Source organism: Pollachius pollachius, assembly GCF_949987615.1.
Source record: "Pollachius pollachius genome assembly, chromosome: 8".
Taxonomy (NCBI): domain Eukaryota; kingdom Metazoa; phylum Chordata; class Actinopteri; order Gadiformes; family Gadidae; genus Pollachius; species Pollachius pollachius.
Window position 1 is genome coordinate 23680156 of NC_136941.1, and position 15358 is coordinate 23695513.

The 15358-nt window shown below is 45.7% G+C and overlaps 1 protein-coding gene across 1 annotated transcript; it reads right to left on the bottom strand.

The window, feature by feature from the left end:
* Nucleotides 1-784: 784 nt before the first annotated feature.
* Nucleotides 785-10357, bottom strand: LOC307079060 (inositol hexakisphosphate kinase 2-like). The gene is made up of 5 exons (XM_079741129.1): nt 9587-10357; nt 6110-6302; nt 3899-4077; nt 3083-3258; nt 785-2706 (listed from the first exon to the last, which is right to left on the bottom strand). Exons 1-5 carry the CDS (start codon nt 9852-9854, stop codon nt 2035-2037), a joined length of 1488 nt encoding a protein of 495 aa, XP_079597255.1. The 5' UTR covers nt 9855-10357; the 3' UTR covers nt 785-2034.
* Nucleotides 10358-15358: the final 5001 nt, after the last annotated feature.

Genomic DNA, 15358 nt, shown 5'->3' on the forward strand with positions numbered 1-15358 from the left:
AAACCTCGCCTCTACATTGTCTGTCCGTCATCATCTCTCTTATCTGTCCATTTTCCAGCATTAAAAATACATCAGATTTGCATTAAGCAGGGCAGTATGAAAAAAGATCTCACACACACGCACACACACACACATAGCCTATAGCGCTTCATCTAGCTGACTTTAGCTACAGATTAGCACTGAGCGTCTTTACGCGGAAGACTCCAGATTGTCCCAGAGCACCAGAACCTGGCCTTGATAACAGAGTTATCCAATGAACTCCAAACAACCACTGCCCACCCAGGAAGAGACATATATACATAGTCATATGCTTATCTTAGTGGATGTCTCTTTAGATTCAACCTTTCAATGTTGAATAGAGTACTACACATTCAGAGCGAACCCCTTCCCAAACAATGCTTTTAGTCAAAACCAGCCTTTGGGAGCTATTGGCTCTTCATATATTAGAAATAGTGCCATATGTCCTACAAACAACGTTATTATGTAAAAGTAGAGAGGACTGTTAGAGGTGGGACAGACACATTTAAAAACATGCCATTCAGGAAGCCTACAGTGCTATTTTAGACCCATACGCCATTATAATCCTGGAGCAGATCTGTCACATGCTAAGAAAAACAGGCCTGCTAGCAGACGCGCAAAGGTACGCTTCAACAGTTTTTCCACGCAGCAAGTCATGGGATTGATTCTAAAGAAATATTGAGTTGCAGTTCTTCATCATCATCATCATCATCATCATCATCACACAAACTAAAGGAGTTGCCTGACAATAGATAACAAGACGAGATGGTTTTCCACAAACCAAGTCTTTATTTCTCCTTCTGACCAGCTGTGGACAACACAGATATACAAGATAGAGGTATCTGGAACATGTTAAATAACAATATTTATTAATATCATTATTGTCACATTAATAACATGGAATGTAGTGTCCTCCATTGACATTCTTATTTTGTTTTTAGCTTTTGTTTAGTTTTATCTTAGGAAACACGTCAATAAATAAATAACTCTATAGGATCTGTTTCTGAACTCTATATGAATATAGTCTCTTTAAAATTGAGGGAGGGGGGGGAAGGGATCAGAAGGAGGAGACAGCCCACGGGTCATCCCGCCATCCACCGCCTCAATACCAAACCCTCCACTGTCTGTCTGTCTGTCTGTCTGTCTGTCTGACTCAACCACAGCCCACAACAGGCGCCCAGTGTCCATGTGCGGGAGCAAAATGTCTGCCGGTTTCTTTGGAATGAGACAGGGAGCTAAGGGTGGAGGGGGAAGGACGCGTGGGTCGAGAAGGGGCTGTTATTGTCCCTGACTCCAGCGATGCTCTTTTGTGATAAACATCAAGCTAGGAGGATTTAACCTAGAACTTTTAAAGTTAACAAATAAAACAAAACAAAACAAAAAAAGAATAGGAAGGGGTGCCAGTCATTGGACGCTGGCTTAGTCACTGTACACAAGATCCAAATCCCTTAGACTAACACTATCGGGAAACCTCCAGAACGATACCAGCGCCAACGCGGGGGATTTTCAGCCAGAAAGAGCCAGGGTTAGAGTTGGTCTAAAAAGCGTTTTGAGTGGGATATTACTATGAGTGGGATGTTACTGAGCCTATTAGATAGGCTGGGGCCTATCTCCAGGAGGTAGTGTCAAGCTTCGGGGTTTATAAACCTTGAACCTTAAAAGCTAACAACTTAAACAGAACAGAAAAAAAGAAAAATCCCTTAGTATCCCTCAGACGAACACGCGTGACTGCGACACAAAGAAGCACCCAACGTGGTGACCGGGAGGCCGTCAGGTGACTGGGAGTCTCCTCGACACAACCGGACAGGAGAAACCAAAACCCCAGGTACAACCTCTCCCCTTGTGCAGAGACCAGTAATACTTTTGTTCCAACAAGGATCAAAAGTGCGCTTGAGTGTTTTTGTGTGTGTATGTGTGCATGTACAGCCTCATTCCCACCGGGGACGTAAGCGCCGCCGAACGGCTTGTGTGTGTGTGCATGTAAGGCTGTGTACACGTGTGTGTGTGCAGTGGGGTCTAGTCTGAGCTGTGCTCCTCCAGCTCTGAGATGATGGTGATCAGGTTTTGGAGGCCAAAGATGTAGCCGCTGTCCTGGCCCTCGTGGACCACGCTGTCCTCCCTGTAGTCCCGGCATGTGGTGTGGGCAAAATCGATCATCCGCACGTCCACCGAGGGGCGGCGGGGGTCCGAGGGGCCCGTCCTCTGCCGGCCAGTTGCCGCGCCGCCACCGGCAACGCTGCCGGAGCAGCTGGTGCTGCCGGGCGGCGGGGAGCTGTGTGCGAAACCGAGCGCCCCCGCCACGCTCACCTCCTCGTCCTCGCCGTCCTCATTATCCTCCTCCAAGGCTTCCCCCCCTTCGTCCCCCGCCTTGTCCTCATCTTCCTCGTCCTCGTCTTCCTCCTCCTCGGAGAGCCCGTGCTCCGAGCGGCGCCGGCGGGCGGGCCCGGGGCACGGTTCGCCGTCGTAGATGATGAGCAGCGAGCTGGAGTAGAAGCGGTACGACTCGCACGCCTCCAGCGCCGCCTGCATGTCCTGCAGCCGCCGCAGCACCGGGGAGAGCAGCTCGCCGCGAAGACGCAGCCCGTCGTGGAAGAACTGGAACAGGGCCTCCTTGAAGCCCGGCAGGCTCAGCTTACGGCCGTGGTACTTGTTCATGAACATCAGCTGGCCGGAGTCCGAGCGGTACACCTTGGGGGGTGGGGAGGGAGAGAAAGGGCCGGTCAGAGGTATTGGGACGCTCAACAGTTCATTCAGTCTCATTGAGAAAACACACTTTTGTTTGAGTGCTGGTAAACAGGAACCAGCTTTATGTTGTCTAAATCGATGCAATATTATGAATTGGATTTAACATAACATGGCCAACATAAAAACATCTCCCCGTTTCCAAACTTTTGAACGGTAGTGTGTTGCATAACACACTACCGTTTGAGTTCCCTCGCAAACCCAGCCTCCCTGAGCACCATGGGACCAGGGCAACGAGGCACTGAGGTAAACAGCCGAGAGAAGGGCCTGAGCCCCACCTCCCCTGTCCTCCTGGGAGGAGATGAGACGCCCCGAGGCCTACCTGCATGCCCCCCAGCCGGACCCCGATGGTGGCCGACGTGCTCTGCTGACACTTGCGCATGTGAAGGGCCTTCTTCTCCTCGGAGGCGTCGTCCCCGTGCTGCCGTGTGCCCATCTTCAGGTCCAGCACGCAGGGCACGGCGTGGCGCCACGTCAGGTTCTCCAGCAGGATGAACCCTGGGTGGGAGGCCGGGGTCAAGGGTCAAGGGACAACACCCCCATGTTCCGGAACGTGACCCCGGCGCGACGGGCCGGCCACGCCACCCCAAAGCAGAACACCCTCCCTCACACCAGGACCCCTCCACTGACTGTATAACATGATGGCCATTAGCAGTAACCTGGACACGGCAAAGAAACTAGCAGGAGTCCAAGGAGATCACAACATCCCAGACGATATGGAGCCTCATCAAACCATATCCAGTCAAAGGGGGCCGGGGCTGTTTTGAACCAGGCCTGTCATTGGAGCATGTGAAGCTGGAGACAGAGAGAACAACTCTCTAAAGGAACTACTCTCCGACGGGCGAGACCATGGCCACCTTGGTGGCTAGGTATCAAGACAACAACAAGCTCAGCTCCGGTGGGACCATTGAACCCTAGTGGGCCTCCACAACAAGCTTGTTTATTGGCCGTTCATCTGACGATGGGATTTGAACTGGTCAAATCAATTCTCGATGTGAGACTGTAAAGGGCCTCGGGCCGCGTAGATTCTCCACACTTATAAGACAAAATGATTGTAGGCCACCTCTACTAACTGTCCGTTCTATTAATCGCATGGAGGTTAAATCCCCACGCACACACGCACGCGGCTGAAGGATACGGTACTGGTTGCGCTGCTTAGCGTTGTCCTTCATGGTCTGCAGGTGTTTCTGGTGACACTGGAGGCTCCAGGGGTTGTGCTGGGTGAGGGCGCTGCTCTTGCTGCGCTCCAGCCGGTAGTAGAGCACCTCCGCCTGCTGCAGCCACTCCAGCTGCCCCTTCTCCGCCCGGCGCTGGACGCTGGCACCACATGGAAGGACAAGGAGTCCGTTTTTACCCGGAAAATACAAGGGAAAAACAGGGCATGCATCTCTGGGTTTATTATTATTGGGTTATGTTTTGTTTTATTTATTATTGGGTAGTGTTTGTCTGTGATAATTACTGGGTAATTGTTAGATCTGTGATTGGCAGATTCCTTAGATCTTATATGCTTTTGTCTCCGCCCACGTACCCGGGGAAATGGCGGTAACTTTCTTATAGAAATAAGGTGACGATTGAGGAAACACTGTGATAAATTACTCCCCCTTTTCAGGAGTCAACAAAACAACAGCTCAAGTCCATGGTATTGGTAAAGCCCTTAAGGTACCTTAACACTAGGTGACAATCCCCCCCCCCCCCCCCCCCCGATAGTGCTGAACAGTCGGGGGGGGAGGGGAGGTGATACTCTGATTGTCATGTAGTGTTGGGTCTCAGGACCCATTTTTGACAAACATAAACCCAAGATTCTTTTCCTTGGAATTTGAAATGGCTCAAACAACTGCTGTCCTTTTACCTGCAAAGACACAGGCTTGTAACTGTGCTCGAAATGCTTGTGTCAGATAAAATCATGTGTGTACCCCCCACAAGGTCCCAGTCGCAGTGCGGACCCAACAGCGGGGCAAGACATGCAGTTTGAACCGCCAAAGTCATCCCCGACTTTGAAAGGATCCTAGTGGGCAAGGGCCTTTAATCACATTTAGTCTCAAAGGGTTTCACAGGCAACATGTTACAACACAACCCCTGAGCCTAAAATCTCTTAAGTGCAAGGAATAACTCAAAGAGAAGAAACACTGGAGAGGTCTGTTAATTCATGGTTTTGATTGTTATTCATGACCAGGGTGACTACTATATAACTTCTCTCACTTCTACTAAACCATGCTAGACATTATAGTCCCTTCACCTCTGCATTGAGTACAAGTCCGCACCTCCGGATAGCTTCATGATTGATACGTGCGCTAACGCAGGTGTTGTTTGCCAGGAAGTGCACGGGTTGGATTCGTGACTCGTCCACAAAGAGTTGAGTGTGATATTACTCCGTGGCCCTGGCACTTGGAACGGGGCCGTGCTCTGCAGCTGGGGCCCATCGCCATGAGGTGGTATGGGTGTGTGCCTGTGGTTGTCTGAGTGTGTGTGTGGGAACCATTGTGCTTATCTTGGGTCCTGTGAAGCCTTTGTCCCGATGCCAACGCCCTGTGCTGTGGTGTCACCGTAGCAGTATTAATAGCAGCATAATGGGCTAGTATAGTACGCTGTCCGAGTAGCTAGGAGGAGCCCAGTGTGTAACTGTTGCTGACATATTGTTCAGCCTTTACGTCAGTGTGAGCCAGCTCTCCACACGCTCCCGTTACGATCCTGGAGACATAGCATTCTCTCTAACCCTAATCCAGCAGCCCTATGTTATAAGATAGTAAAACTATATTCTATTGAGATATCCTCCCAAGATATTTGCTCAAGTTGATGGATGAAGTTTTCAGAAAGGGATTTGAATTAGTATATTTATAAGGCCAGTCTGACAAGTGTTGATTTGAAACCTTTGCAGACACTTTAGTTTACTAGTGCTGGCCACGTTTGTGTTAACACACTTACAGATGCCATTCTCCAACAACATGATTGGTTTAAAGAAACATGAAGCGAAAGAAAGTGAATATATATATATAATTTTTTAAGATCTAAAAAATATATATACATTTTGAATATATTCAGTTGTTGTTTTGACAATGTTAAGCACTTTATTTATTTTGTTAATATTTGTATAGTTAAAATCGCACTACTTATTTGACTGCTCAGTTGTTATTTTGACAATGTTGTTTAGCACTTTATTTGTTTTTTAATATTTGGTTAGTTAAAATTGCCTGTTCCAGGTGTTATTTTGAAAAGCTGCTTATTTATTGATTATATATTATTATAATTACCCCCGGTCTGGCGGCAAACCCCAACAGTAAGACCTTTTATCCTGTATATATCAATCTAAAGTGTGCCGTCTTATGTACACCCTCCCCTCTCTCCCGCTCACCTCTCGTCCTTGTCTTTCTGGGAGTTATGGCTGCAGACTTCCATGGCCTGGTTGTCGTTCACCCACTGGAGAATCTTGTTCTTGGGCTGGCCATCGGCCGCCAGCTCCTTGGTCTCCTGGTCGCTGTGGAGCGGGTAGGCAATGAGGCACAGGTTACCCTGGTCATCCTCCTCGAAGCTCACAGAGACTACGCCTGAAGAGAAACACAAAGACAGAGAGAGAGACAGAGACAGAGACAGAGACAGAGACAGAGACAGAGACAGAGAGAGAGAGACAGAGACATAGAGAGACATAGAGAGACATAGAGAGACAGAGAGAGACAGAGAGAGAGAGACAGAGAGAGAGAGAGAGAGACAGAGAGAGACAGAGGGAGAGAGAGAGAGAGACAGAGAGAGAGAGACAGAGAGAGACACAGAGATAGAGAGAGATTAAACAATATAAAGTTGTGGGCATTTAAACCCTCTACAGCAAAGCTGATGAGACAGTGAAATTAAACGTGCAGTGCTTCTCTAAAGCAATCAGAATCCGTGGGAAAGAACAATGAGGAATATTTCAATAAAAGCCTCATAACTCCAAAGTATAAATCCATGTTTTGACATGGAAATCGAGAACCTAAACTCGAAAAACTAATACCAACAAACAGGGGCGTAGGAATGAGTTTAACATTGGGGGGGACACATATCGGAAACCTGACAGATCCGGTATAATTATTTGGTGGGACTAATGCGCCTGTCTCCGATATTGGAGGGGACACGTCCCCTCCGTCCCCCCCGGTTCCTACGCCCTTGCCAACAAACATAATTTCCTGTGGGTCCTAACAAACTGTAATACTGGTATATGGGAAGCCAGATGAGACACATTAAGCCAGAGACAAGACATTAAAGAGGCAAAGTAAGCAGAAGCACCTCCCCCAACACCCTCTGTACGCGCACACACACACAAACACACATGAACACAAACACACACCCCCCCCCCCCCCATGTTCCCAAGGGGCTTGTGAGGATCAGGGGCTTTGGTTTCCAACCAGGAGGACAGTCCAGTGGGCAGGTAGGACGCAGGCAGAGGGAAGGCTACCCTACCGTCCTCGACTGTCCACAGCCCCGCACATGTCTTTGTCCTACTGGCTGATGCCACGATATCTCACATATCAACTGCGACTCGCTCTGAATAATTGAGAATGGTGGAAAATATCTGCTGAGTATGTGCGTTTGGTGTGTTGTGTGTCAGGGTGTGTGTTTATTTGACTAAGCAGAGAATATAAACCTTAACCAGTCCAACATTTCACATATCTGGTACTTCCTGCTTAACACCTTGTAAAGGGACACCGTGCATTACGTCAACACAAACATCCAGGATGCGTTATTTGATTTTTTGGTATCATGCTCTCTCTCTCTCTCTCTCTCGCTCTCTCTCTCTCTCTGTTGCCTTCATAACATAAGTACCAGGAAGTGACAAGCCTGTGTAGGGTGTAACCAGGTGAGGCCGGATCCGCCAAGAGACTGGAACAGAAACACCTGGCCAGTGGCCACCCAACTATACCCTCTCTCTTGTAGCATCTTACATACATCGTCTATATAGGCAACCTGGGTGTTGTAATGATCTGCCCACAGCCAGTAGTCACTGCTGCAGTACCCTCAGCTGGTCAAGTCCTTAACATACGACACAAATAGAGGATGCTAAGATCGTTTTTCTCAATTGCTTGGCACAATTCTGAAATGAGATAAGAAGGGAGGGTCTGCACAATGTTTAAATGCTCCAGAAGTGGATTTATTAACAGGCCACGTTTCCATCTCTAGGGATCTTCATCAGGCATTGAAAAAAATGGGTGAGATGACTTTTATCACATGACCCAAAAGAGGACACCTGTCTAATCAACATGGTGTACCCAAAAAAGTGACAAATGGCAAAACATGCACCCTAAGGTACTGGCTCACATGCATTGCATAAAACCATAAGAGTCAATGACACATCAAGAAAAGACGTATAAATAATAAAATATAAAGAGAAATAATAGAAAATTATTAATAATAAAGAACAAATAATAATCTTAATAATAACACTAATAACATTAATAATAATAACAATATATATATATATTAACTGTATGCTTCACAATAAGCATTTTTTTTAAACAAAATACACATTGATGCATTCCTCATATATAAGCAGAGAAGGAAGTGTAAATTGCAGGCTATATACCAAACATGAACAATCAAAGAAAAGGTCTAAGGTCCAAATACATATTGAGCCCCTTTGGAGACATGGTGTTTAACATGTAAAAAGCCTCCCTCCTAAGGAGCATGTTATCTATGTCTCCTCAACGTCTGGGAGTGGAGACAATTCTGAAATGATCATAAACATGTTCAAAACAAAATCTGCAAACCTCCAGACCACTAAGCACAGGTTTGATTGTCTGATTAATTCCATTGTTGGAAATGTGAGTGCAAAGTGTGTAATGAAAATCCTTGAACTGTTCAAGGATTGCTATCACTCCGTTTGATACACAACAGCATTCAGATAGCTAGACAAAAATCTCATTCTAGTAGAGAAAACATTCATTGTCTGTGAAGACTGAAATGTGGATGAAAGGAACATTTCCAGGGTCCACTGCCATACTTACCAAACATCTAAACATTTGACCACCATTGTTTACAGAATGCACAGGGGGTTCATTTTGAGGGCTTTTTTAATCTGAAACAATACCTTTGTTTTGAAGTAGGAGTTAATTATGTAGGTAATGCATGCTTTTGTGCTGTACCATAGAAGCTGCATTAGAAGCTGTACCATAGAAGCTGCAGGTGGAGTCTGAGAATATCAACACATGTTGTTTCAAGAAATTAGCCAAAGCAAATAAGAGGAACTTTAATCATTGCACCGTAATTACTTATTGAGATTGTAAGAGAGTGGTGTCTAACATGATGAAGGGGTACAGCAACACAACAGACACACAACAGAAATGAAAAAAAGCCCCACAACAGAAATGAACAACAGCCACCCAACAGAATGAAACAACAGCCACACAACAGAATGAAACAACAGCCACACAACAGAATGAAACAACAGCCACACAACCCAATCAGGTCGTTAAACATGAACCTGTGTTGTGCACTGTACCTGTGTTGTGTTGTGCACTGTACCTCCGTGTTGTGTACTGTACCTCTGTGTTGTGTACTGCAGCCCTGTGTTGTGTACTGTGCCTCCGTCTTGTGTTGTGTACTGTACCTCCGTGTTGTGTACTGTACCTCTGTGTTGTGTTGTGTACTGTACCTCTGTATTGTGTACTGTACCGCTGTATTGCGTTGTGTACTGTACCTCAGTGTTGTGTTGTGTACTGTGCCTCTGTGTTGTGTACTGTACCGCTGTATTGTGTACTGTACCGCTGTATTGTGTTGTGTACTGTACCTCTGTGTTGTGTTGTGTACTGTACCTCTGTGTTGTGTTGTGTACTGTACCTCTGTATTGTGTTGTGTACTGTACCTCTGTACTGCGGGGTGAACTCCCTCATGGGCGGCGGCAGGCTCTTGTAAAACTGGTACTCTCGGGGGATGAGGGGCTTGCAGATGGTCTGCTCCCCAAAGCGCAGCACGCACGAGTGGCCCCCCACCTGGTGGATGAAGGGTTCAAGCATCACCCCCTTCTCCAGAAAGCAGTGCTGCGGCTGCGGCTGCGGCTGCGGCTGCAGTAGTTCCTGCGGCGGCTCTGCGCCCGAGCCCCCCCGGCCCTGAGAATCCACAGCCGGACTCATCCTCCTCTGGTCCCGACCACGCTACTGCTGGCATTAGCCTCCTTGCACGCGTGCACACACACCGTGGCAGGGAGCCGTCTCCGGGCAGAGGAGCTGTGCACGCTCACAGACGTGCACGCGCACACAACCAGGCAGCGCTACTCACTGAGATACAGTGTGGCCTGCCGGAGAAGGTGCTTTTATGTGCGCTGGTTCAGGTGTTGTGGTTTCTAGCAGGACTCGCCCATCCGTGTTCTCCGTGGAGGGGCTGTCGGTTGTTGCAGAGCAGGGGTAAAGGGGTCCTCCTGGTGAAACAACAAAGCAACTCAGGAAAGAGAAGATTTGATGGAAAAAAAGGGCTCAGCTCGGCGACGCTGTGCCCACTTCTCCTTTTTTGTGTCCTTCGGTGGCAGTTGGACTCCTGCGTGTTCCCCGTCGGTTTGGAGTCCAAAACAAACGGCTCAGGAGTTTAGTCCGTTGCTGCAGTGGCAGAGAGAGCACGTCCCACTGGTGCCTCCACTGCAGTTTCAGAGCGTCTGACAGCTCAGCTCGCTCTCCACTGTTAGACCTTCTGCTGCGTGACGCTGAGCCCGCACCCCCACCAATCAGAAGAGGCAGAGCAGAATTTTGGCCCTGAGCCCGCCTACTGTCTGCCTGATCAGCCAATCAGAAGAGGCAGAAGTAGAGCGTTGATTGTTGAACGTTCGAACAAAGACAGAGAGGGAGGAGGAGGCTTGGGGGAGGGGAGAGCGAGTATGCAGAGAGCGAGTTAGCACTCAGATACACACACACGCACACACACACACACACACACACACACACACACACACACACACACACACACACACACACACAACAGACTCATCCGCCTGGACTCTTTTTTTCCACATTGATTAAACTATTGCACACAACCTCCATATTGTAAATACTGTGTTTTAGAGTGTATCTTTAATTTATCTGTTTGTAGAAAATACTAATTGTAATTTTTATAATTTCCAACATTTGACTTTTTATATATTGAGTACTTGTATAATATCTGATATGCATATATATTTTGTATTTAACGTTTTATACTTTGACCTCTTTATTGTTCACCTGCTTTGAACAATGTAAATTGTTCATTTATCATGTCAATAAAGCTTTTTTTAATTGAATTGAATGGAAATTAATTAAATTTAGAGAAGGAGAGAGAGAGAGACAGAGAGAGAGAGAGAGAGAGAGAGAGAGACAGAGACAGAGAGAGAGAGAGACAGAGGGAGAGAGAGAGAGAGAGAGAGCGAGAGAACGAGAGAGGGAGAGAGAGATATTGCACATTTTACTTTTTAAAGCACTTTTATAGTTTAGCATTTGATATGTATAGATATTTTGTAGAGAGAGAGAGGGTGGGACATTTGTCTCAAAATTAAAAAGAGATTGTCTCAACACTACGTCACTTGATCGGCAAATACACCTGATAGTTTACAGGCCGATGTTAGTCATGTTACATCTAATTCGTATGGACAAGAAAACATTTTAGGTTTTTGTGGAAAAAGTAAAACTCAGATTCAATATCTGTGCAAATCATTGCACATTCATTCTAATGGCAATGGGAGTGTGGAAACCAAAAGGAGAATATGTATACCTGCAGAGCAGGGAGGCCCTATAGAGCGCAACAGTGAGGTTCCGGAAGGAAAGATCTCATTCATTTTCTCCATAGAGGTTTTGATTAAAAGCCATAATGTCATAACCATCCAAAGTATGCTTACCACGCACCGTTATATTGTGAAACGATGGTATACATGTTTTATTCATGATGTTATTTAGAAGCACTACACTACCAACAATCTTAAAGTGTAACCCTACATCTTTGATTGGTGGAGCTCACTGGTACCATGGAAACGTTTACTGCACCCGCAAAAGTGGTCGCTTGCTACCACTGACCTGATCGTTTACCACCAGTGTTGGGCAAATTACTTTAAAAAAGTTATTAGTTACTGTTATTAGTAACTTATCCCCAAAAGTAAATAAATTAGTTACTCAGTTACAAATTATAAAAGTAACTACTAACTGCCGAAAGTCACTATTGCGTTACTTTCAAGTACATTTTTAAATGCTCAAATGTGGACCCCACCTCTTCCTCTTTAACAGAACTTAAACTACATGTGCATGTTCATGCACGGAAGCATGGAATGCATGGAAGTATGCAACGTTGAAAGATGTTTGAATGGAAAAGTAATGGCTATACTTCCATTTAAAGAAGGCTACTTTTGGATTATTTGGGTTCACCATTCCTGTTTCTCGTTGACTCAATTTTGTCGTTGTGTGTCCTGTGTGTGTTGTGTGTTTCGAATTTGTGTAAACAACACCCGCCCAACTCTACCTCTGATTGGCCTACCATGAAATTTTACTCTATACACTTTACTCTCTACTCTCAGCCAATCACCATCATTTATGCGATTGTCTCAGCCCAGTAACCAAGGAACAACAGTAAAGATGTAGTTGGTCTGATGAAAAAACTGCTTCAATTATAGTAACGGGCCACATTTGTTGTGGCGGTAATGGCATTATAATGATAGTAAGAGCAATCAATAAGATTACTCGTTACTGAAAAAAGTAACGCCGTTAGTAACGCTGTTTAGTACAGAGCAAACATGATTTCCCTTTCTGACATGATGTAGATTTTTGAGGACAAGATAAGGACAAGAGTGTCCAAAGGGGTGAAAACCGCTATAAGGCCCCGTCAACACGGAAACGATTTTTTTGTGAAAACGCAGAAAGTCTTGTGCATTTGGGCAGACCGTCCAGACGGATGCGGCGTTTTCACTTTTTTGAAACCAGGTCCCAGGGTGAAAAAGAGAAAAACTGCCCTTTGCGTTTTCGTGTTAGGATCAGGTGCATACTTCCGCAATCCACCAGTGCTCAGCGGCCAAGCCTGGTATTGCAGCTGTTTAAGCGGGCTGTCGCCGGGTCCCTCGATTCAAGGGGCCCAGAAGTCACCTCAAGCGTTTTATTAGCCGTTTTTTTTATTTTTTATTTTTTGCTGGAGAAGGAGGGGTAGTGAAAGAAATGTTGTTTCGACCCGGCATTCGAGAGGGCGTAGTGCACGGCTCCGTTAACTTCTCGTGTCCGAGGTTTTTCCTTTACTTAACATGAATGACGTTGATGGTTTTGAGGCAATGTGTTGACTTTTTATCACTTAAAGTCGCAGAGCGATGTTTAGACAGACCTCTCGCTTATGATGCTATAATTCTAACAATGCTAGACAACGAGAATATTTCTGCATCCGGCACGTCATGCACAAGGGAAGGGGTCTGCAACCTTTTCTATCAAAAGAGCCATTTTTGTTCCTCTTCCGCCAAATAAAATGTGTCTGGAGCCACAAAACATATTTGATACCAAAGCTTATAAAGTATAATATATAGTTATCATTGACTATAGTCAGTTATATTCGTCACAGTCTTTGTCATCATATCTGACTTTTCATTTAGTTTTCGTCATAGTCTTAGTCAACTAAATTAACACTGCTGTAGATGCAGTGGGTAGGCTAATTTTGCTGACAGCAGGAATGTTTGCTGTTTCGTTAGTAGATGCCAGTGCTGCAAGACACTAGGTGGTAGATGTGGTTGGATAAGTACAATACAAAACAGATGAAAGAAAGCTGCTGGACTTCATTTTATTTTATGTAGGTTGAATCAATTAATACATTTTTCTATCCATCATTATCTATCTGTCTATCCGTCTGTATGTAAAGGTTGTTTTTATGTTCATGTTAATGCATGATTACACATGATGCTTTTTTTTTTTTTCAGAGCCACTGGAGAGCGGCTAAAGAGCAGCATGCGGCTAAAGAGCCACAGGTTGCCGACCCCTGCACTAGGGCGTGGCTGGCTCCCATGATGCGGAAGCAAATCTCTCCTTGATGTTGCCCATTGCCGTTTAGTAGTTTTCAAAGGAATGAATGGGCGCCATTTTTTAATCCGCTGTCCTTTCTTTAATAGGTCCATGGTTAGGATTCGTGTGGATGCCAGGGGCCGTATTATAGAAACTTCCTAACTCGAAAATCCTATCTTATCTGTTTGGTAATTATGGTAACAAGGGTTAGGATCGGATTTAGGAAAAAGGTCATTACAGAACGGCCGATCCTAAAGTCAGGGTTCTTATCTTGACTTGAAATGTGCATTACAGAAATATCCTAAATGACCAAAATCCCAAATAAACTGTCCTAACTTTAGGATGACCCATCAGCTCTCCTAACTGTCGTTTACTGCTACAAATTAGCGAGATGGCAGCTCTTTTATTTCATGTAGCACAGTAAAATTGTAGACGTAGGCCTAATGGTGAAAGGCTTAGTCCGTAATCCGACTCTGTAACTACGGAGACCCCTCGAGCATTCGAAGTTCTCTGTCGGGATGTCGGATACGCTATGCAATTCGCTCCCGATCGTATCTTAACTTAGTGATACGGCCCCAATACGCAAACGATTACGTCATCGCCCCCCCACCAGGTGGCAACTTCTAATTTGTTTTGTTTGATTTGATTTGTATTTTTTTTTGTAGATTTAAATACAGCCCCTTGGTAAATTTAATTAGGGGGGAGCCGGGTCGATTGAAACACGTATTTTTCAAAGATGACGTTACGTATACAAATAATTTCTTCATGTGATCAACAACTCACATGTGTATTCTCTTGGTTACAAGTGTAATTTCATACATTGTGTGGCGACCACGGGTGTGGGCGCCATGTTCCGGAGCCGCGGGGGATTCTGGGAGTTGGGGTTGGGGTTGTCAGTTGACAAAAGGGGTTTTGTTGATTTGTTCTGTTGTTGGGGTTAAGTGGGGTTAACGGGTTTGGGGTCTTTATTAATTGTGTGTTGTTCCATTGTTGTGTGATCGGGACCATTAGTGAGAGTGTTGTGTGTGTTGGTCAGGTGTCCCGTGTTTCTGTTTTGTTCGCTGTTAAAATTAAAGAACCAACTGTCGCAGTCGTGCGGTGTAAGGGGCGCGAGAGTGGTACTAGCGGTTGAAACCTGTCTCCCGTCTCATTCTTCCGTCTCTCCCTGACCGGCGCTACATTGGTGTCAGAAGTGGGATGTAACACACACAACACTCTCACTAATGGTCCCGATCACACAACAATGGAACAACACACAATTAATAAAGACCCCAAACCCGTTAACCCCACTTAACCCCAACAACAGAACAAATCAACAAAACCCCTTTTGTCAACTGACAACCCCAACCCCAACTCCCAGAATCCCCCGCGGCTCCGGAACATGGCGCCCACACCCGTGGTCGCCACACAATGTTGGATGATCGCGCTGTTTTTTTTACTTTGAACGTAAGTTGACATTTGTTTCAAACGCCCCGCCTATTGGGACGTTTGAAACACATATGCGGGACGAATGAAACAGCATATTTTAAACAGAAACTACTGACCTTACTCTTGTTTTTATGCAACATACCAAACAAAATACTAGTGTACTCGTCATTGCTAAAATTTCACATAATTTCCCATAATAAAAATAGGTCAACCTTTTTTTTGTACTG

What these genes read in the sequence shown, in the direction of transcription:
- LOC307079060 (XM_079741129.1), bottom strand. Translation starts at nt 9,854, where the DNA reads ATGAGTCCGGCTGTGGATTCTCAGGGCCGGGGGGGCTCGGGCGCAGAG. An exon ending in TAAGCAGCGCAACCAGTACC is followed by an intron (nt 3,259 to 3,898) that starts GTATCCTTCAGC and finishes CCTCCCACCCAG; the next exon opens with GGTTCATCCTGCTGGAGAAC. An exon ending in TCCGGCTGGGGGGCATGCAG is followed by an intron (nt 2,707 to 3,082) that starts GTAGGCCTCGGG and finishes CCACCCCCCAAG; the next exon opens with GTGTACCGCTCGGACTCCGG.